A 6,409-nucleotide genomic window follows, 5' to 3' on the forward strand; every position below is an offset into this window, starting at 1 on the left:
TGGCACAAAAATGTTGGTAGTATTTCCTACACTTTTACGAAAAAAAAATATATTATTTAATTTAAATTATTTTGTTATTAAATTTTGAATATTGATGCTTTAAAAATTTCATAATATATCTATAATCTACTTTTGAGGCTGTATTAATATGGTCCTTAAACTTTTAATTTTTAATTTTAATATTTTTGAAGGGCTAAATGAATATAAAAATTTAGAGATCTTAAATAATAAGTTTAAACTTTCAACTTTCTAACCACGTCTAATAGGTTAGTGAAATTTTAAAATTTTTTGAAATTTTTAATTTTATGACTGATAGTATTAGAGTCAGAGAACAATCAAGATATAAAATAAAAAGTACAAGGATGTTTTTTTTAAGTACAAAAATACAAGGATGTATTAAATATAAAATTAAAGGTTGAGAGTAAATTTGGAACAAATTTACTTTACTTCCAAACTTACCCCTTGAAGTCGTTATCTCAGAGGAAAAAGACGTAACAAATTTACCATTTTACCCCAACTCGAGATTCTACTCTCTAGTCCCTTCCCCGCCACTGCTCCCGCTCGCGTCTTCCAGAACCTTCACTGTCGCCCCATCCACACCGTTGGATCACTCCCTTTGACACGTGTAGCCCATCCAACGGATCTCCGTCCTTTAGTTTCCACAACAATCTCGCTTCATCGGACGCTTATTTATACGCCACCCCACCACCGCCAAACGCCGCACACGACTGCCGCTTTCTCTCTCTCTCTCTCTTCTGAGCGTTTCATTTTCGCGATCGTGAGCACATTCTGATGGCGCCGGAACTGGTCCACGCAGCGCCGAGGGCCGCCGGAGCTCCGGTGAAGCCGGGCGGCGGGGTGCCCCGGCGGGCGTACGTGACGTTCTTGGCCGGCGACGGGGACTACGTGAAGGGCGTCGCCGGACTGGCGAAGGGGCTAAGGAAGGTGAAGTCGGCGTACCCGCTGGTGGTGGCGGTGCTGCCGGACGTTCCGGAGGACCACCGCCGGATCTTGGCGGCTCAGGGCTGCGTCGTTAAGGAGATTGAACCGGTTTATCCGCCCGAGAACCAGACCCGGTTCGCCATGGCCTATTACGTCATCAATTATTCTAAACTCCGTATCTGGGAGGTTCGTTATGGCTTCATTTCTTGCATGCCCAATTTCTTTTTTTCTCTTTTTTTATTCCCATCAATTTTCGGATTAAATTTTGGAAATTGTAATTTATTATTATTATTATTATTATTATTGACTTAATGTTTCTGCACAGTCAACAAATCAGATGAAAATAAGTATTCTTTTTTTTTTAGAAAGAAATAAGTATTCTTTTATAAACTTGGGATTGATAGCAAAATAATGAAATCAGAACTTATGGAGTAAAACAGGACAAAATTGAAAAATCTTAGAAATTTAGATCAAAATGAAATGAGATTTACACGTAATTTTTTAAATAATTAATTGAAAAATCTTAATTGCTCTTTAAACTTCTTCAAATTAAGTATAATTTAGGGAGAAAAACCCGTTAAACTAATTTGAACTTGCATTTAGGATGTGTTTCAGAGTTACGATAAAAAAAAGTGATTTTGAAAAAAGAGATAGATAATTGGTTTTCTAAAAATTAATTCATATATGATAATAAAAGGATTGATTTTGATAATGGTAAAAATTATTTTGGTGGGTGAAAATATCAAATCTGAACAGGTTTTTATTTAAATCTTACCAATTATTTTTATTACTTTATTTTTTAAAATGGTGGTTTTTGTAGACTATATAATAACGTTCTAAAATTATTTAGACTGATAAAGATGAAACTAAATCTCACCAGGATCAAATTGATAATTATATTTTTATACATAGATGAATTTTTTTAATTCAGATATAAAAAAATGAGTGTCCAACTAGCACAGAAACCAAAATAAATGAGCAATATAAACATTTTAAAAGTAGTTAATAAAACTGAAAATTATAGAGATAAAAAAAAAATAGTTTTTTAACCAAAAAAAAGATAGAAAGGGAAAAAAATTGTTGCTTGCTTCTGAAGGGGAAACCAAACTTTGCGGAAAGAAGGAAAATGACAGTTTTTTTTTTGTGTCAATTTGCTGTCGGATTCTCTAAACGTCGCCGTTTTCTGGTCATTTTGACAGTTCGTGGAGTACAGCAAAATGGTGTACTTGGACGGAGACATCCAAGTTTACGACAACATCGACGAGCTGTTCGATTTGTCGGACGGGCATTTCTACGCCGTCATGGACTGCTTCTGTGAAAAGACATGGAGCCACACTCCACAGTATCAGATTGGCTACTGCCAGCAGTGCCCCGGAAAGGTCCGGTGGCCGGTCACCATGGGCCATCCGCCACCGCTCTACTTCAACGCAGGCATGTTCGTGTTCGAGCCGAGTATTTCCACTTATCACGATCTACTGAACACCCTCAAAATTACCCCTCCCACCCCTTTCGCCGAACAAGTAATTTCATTAATTTAAATTTAAGCTTTTGAGTTTAGTGGTAGTTTAATATTTACCGATCTTACTTTCTATTATATGTAGGATTTTTTGAATATGTACTTTGAAGATATTTATAAGCCCATTCCTTTGGATTTCAATCTGGTTTTGGCTATGCTTTGGCGTCATCCTGAGAACGTCCAACTCGATCGTGTCAGAGTTGTTCACTACTGTGCTGCGGTAAGTAAAATTTAGTTCCTCAACTCTTATGTTTATGATAATCAGTTAGTGGTTAATTCATAGATTTTGGAGGTATTTTTAAATAATACTCAGACTCATAAACTTAAAAACTCATGTTTAACCAATAATTGGTTATTAATACATTTTGATTTTGATTTATTTTGACATTTAGGTCCTTGTACATTCAATTTTTGTTCATCTTGATCTTTTGATTTCATTTTTATTTCCTCTCTTTACGCTTCACTCATTTTTTTTAATGCAGTAATAAATTTGTATTAAATTATAGTTTTTTTATTAAATATAAAAATTGTGTTAAAATTTTACAAATATCAGTAAATCAGTCATTTTTAAAAGTAAAAGATAAAACAAGAGGTTCTAAGAGTAACAAACTATAATCGATATTGAAAATTTGAAAATTGACCCAAATGAATCCAAGTAAAAAGCATAGGAATCAAATTATTATTTAAACCTAAAATCTAATACATCCAATAATAAAAGTTTAAGAATCTTAAAGCTTTTATTTTTATCAGACGCACAATTATGAAACTAATCGATCAAAATTTTCTTTTTCTGGGTGAATAAAAATTAGGGATCGAAGCCATGGAGGTACACAGGGAAGGAGGAGAACATGCAAAGAGAAGATATAAAAATGCTGGTCAACAAGTGGTGGGACATCTACAATGACGATTCACTGGACTACAACCCTCCGCCGGATGGAGACGCCGTCGTCGTGCAGCCCTTCATCGCGGCTCTCTCCGAAGCCGGAGCCGTTCGGTTCATTACGGCGCCCTCCGCCGCATGACGCCGTCGACCGGTTGAAGACACACCAACTCTATTTTGATAAAACATAAACTACGAAAGTATATAATATAATTATATCATAATATCATAAAAAAAAAGTAATTAGTATTTTTTTAAATTATTGGCTTTGGTTTTCTTTGGGGCCAGATTTTATGTCTTCTATGAAGAAAAACTGTTTGCATGTATCGTATGGTTCTTCCTGGAATTTGAAAATTCGGGGAGTGGAAAAATTTTATGATGTTTTTAATATATATTTACTAATATGTGCGTGAGGTGATTCGTGTTGATGTAAGAGCTTTGATAATGTCACCCCCAGTCTTGCACCTTCTGTGACTGCGGCTGGTTTTTTTTTCTTTTCATTTTTCTAAATAATTGTCAGCTTTTTGGTTTTTAATTATTATACTACAAATTAGAAGAGCAACCCAAAAAAAAAAAAAAACAAACAACAAAAACCTTCTTTTAGAGCTGAAAATCTGAAAGTATATAATACATGTGATAAAATATTGATTGGGAAATCATCTGATCTTTTTTTTATTACTAGAAAAAAATTTTGGTTTTATTTGGAGGATTGTGTTAAGTTGTTTGTGGAAGAGACGATTTTGCTTGAACATCATAATGCCATTTAGAGTTTTAAAAAAAAAATGTTGTTGAAGGAGGTTGTCTCTGAGAGATGATTTCGTTTCTTGAATAAATGATAGATATCAATTTTAAATTATGTTGTTTCTTCCCGATATGATTTTATTTTGACAAGCAAGGTCGTCTCTTTGTTTCGTCTAAATAAAATTACAATATTTTTAAAATTAAATTTAAAATAATTAGTTTTTTTTACCAGGTTAAAAATAATGTCCCAAGTATCTTCACAGGCCTTTTTGTGCAATTCAAGATTGTCTAGTTCATGTTATATTATCTTTATTCCCATATTATTCTATTCTTTGTGCTTTTATTTCTCAAGCACTAATCCTTTTTATTTTTATCTTTAATTAATTATTTTTTCCTATCAAAATTGGATTCACAGAAATTTCTAATGTGCTCATTTAATTTTGTTTGTTGAGTATTTTTCAAAAAATAAATAATAATAATAAAAATAAAAATAAAAAAACAAAAAAACATTTGTTGAGTATATTTTACGTGAGTAACGTTTCTTTTTTTAACAATAATGGTAGGCATTACTTATAAAAACAAATCTCGAACTAGGAAAAGCCCTCATTTTACTTCGTTTATGTTGGAGGTGATTTCTCCGTTCACATTTGGCACATGATTACCAAGATTACGTGTGGCATGCGATGCTACGATTCAAGATGTATCACCTCGGTCATATCTTTTATGACCAAACCGACCTCCCTGGTAGCCGAGTCGATCAAGATTACTTGGAATCCCGTTCTCATCCATTGGTTGAATCGATCCCTTGACTTCGGCTTAGTCCATCTTCCGACAAACTCCACGACATCACGTCGCATTTCACAGTTACCTTAAAAAGTCGTTGAGGCCTTGTTGAGAACATATTCGGAGATTTCCTCTATAATATTCGGAGGTACACGAATCCTAAATTCTCTCTCGAGCTTAGTTCGGCCAGATACTGACTTAGACATAGGAGTGTGTTCTGTTTTGCAGGTCACCAGCCCGATCCATTCTTCAGCTCGTTGTTCGAAGCATTCTCAGTACCGAGCCGAGGTTGGTACACAGTTGATCAATTTCATGATTCAACAGTTTCTGTCGTTGTTCATTTCCTTCTTCTTGCACTTGGAGGTAAAGATAAAAATTTTGAAAGGAAAAAAGAAATAGCTGGATTTCTTTTCTTAAAGTTTAAGATAACCTCAATGTTTAAATTTTATTTGATCAAAATTTTTAATATATAATATGCAATAAATTTTCGCAATATTATCTTCAGACAGACATACATATATATATATTCGTGAACTCAAGAATCAAATGAGAAAAATATGCCCAAGTAAATATTGGATTTTAACTGTAGTTAGATTCTTAAGTTTGTAAATAGAAATAGCTTATGAAAGCTAAATTTTCACTTTAATAAAAGTGCAAATGCCTAGGAAAAAGATAAAACTGAAATAAAATTCAGAGAGGTGAAAGATTGGGTAAAATTTATTTGAGTATTAGAATGGAGACTTTTCAAAGATCTCAATGTTAGAATGATTAAAATAAATGAAACTAAATAATAAAGAATCTCTTTTGAAGAAATTTTCCAAGTAAATGAAATAGTTTAGGGTTAAACCCTTTTGAAAATTACCCTTATATCCTTGCAATTACCCATCTTTACTCTTGATGATGCTTCCTTTATCACTGCTGATTTTATGGAAATATAATGCTGTAGCTCCAACTTTTACTTTAAGCCAAAAGCATCCACCATTTTTTATATGATTGATTTTATTGCTATTAAGACTTGAGTTAAAAAAAAAAAAATAGAAGAAAATGGGTGGGTAAAAAAAAAAAGTTAAAGAATGATTAGAATCATCTCTGGAACATTTTAAATCATGTTGACCAAAAAGGTAGCTTGGAACATATATGTTTATGCAAGGATATGCACAACAGTGTATTTTCGTTTGCAGCTCGAACTCGGCCTTCGGACCGACCTGAATACTTGGGCGGACCTGCACAAAAAGGTGAGCACTCCGACGATCAAGTCAGTACAGGTCGGATTCCTAGTTTAGTTCGAGGTCAGAAATCATCATCATACCTGATCGTGGAGTGAAGTCCTCTACTTATGGGTGGTAGTCCCGCTAATCTCGCGGCGGTTACACCCGGTAATCTCGGGACCGTCGGTTACGCCCGATAATCTCGGGACCGTTGGTTACACCCGATAATCACGCCGCTGACAGCAGCTCACATCGGCCCCTACCGAGCTTCCCGGTAGCTCGGACCTTAGCCAGCTTCACCTCGGCCCTCATACTTAGCATCTGTCAACGCTAACGGTG

General features: G+C 34.5%; 1 protein-coding gene across 1 annotated transcript; it reads left to right on the top strand.

Moving 5' to 3' along the window:
* Window positions 1–707: 707 nt before the first annotated feature.
* Window positions 708–3,751, top strand: LOC111023839 (galactinol synthase 2). The gene is made up of 4 exons (XM_022301321.2): window positions 708–1,128; window positions 2,142–2,462; window positions 2,544–2,678; window positions 3,268–3,751. The coding sequence occupies exons 1-4, from the start codon at window positions 793–795 to the stop codon at window positions 3,478–3,480; spliced, it is 1,005 nt and encodes a 334-aa protein (XP_022157013.1). The 5' UTR covers window positions 708–792; the 3' UTR covers window positions 3,481–3,751.
* The last annotated feature ends 2,658 nt before the right edge of the window (window positions 3,752–6,409 follow it).

Source organism: Momordica charantia, assembly GCF_013281855.1.
Source record: "Momordica charantia cultivar OHB3-1 chromosome 8 unlocalized genomic scaffold, Mcharantia_2.0 BLBB01000008.1, whole genome shotgun sequence".
NCBI classification, from domain to species: domain Eukaryota; kingdom Viridiplantae; phylum Streptophyta; class Magnoliopsida; order Cucurbitales; family Cucurbitaceae; genus Momordica; species Momordica charantia.

What these genes read in the sequence shown, in the direction of transcription:
- LOC111023839 (XM_022301321.2), top strand. Translation starts at nt 793, where the DNA reads ATGGCGCCGGAACTGGTCCACGCAGCGCCGAGGGCCGCCGGAGCTCCG. An exon ending in CTAAACTCCGTATCTGGGAG is followed by an intron (nt 1,129 to 2,141) that starts GTTCGTTATGGC and finishes TCATTTTGACAG; the next exon opens with TTCGTGGAGTACAGCAAAAT. An exon ending in TTGTTCACTACTGTGCTGCG is followed by an intron (nt 2,679 to 3,267) that starts GTAAGTAAAATT and finishes AATAAAAATTAG; the next exon opens with GGATCGAAGCCATGGAGGTA.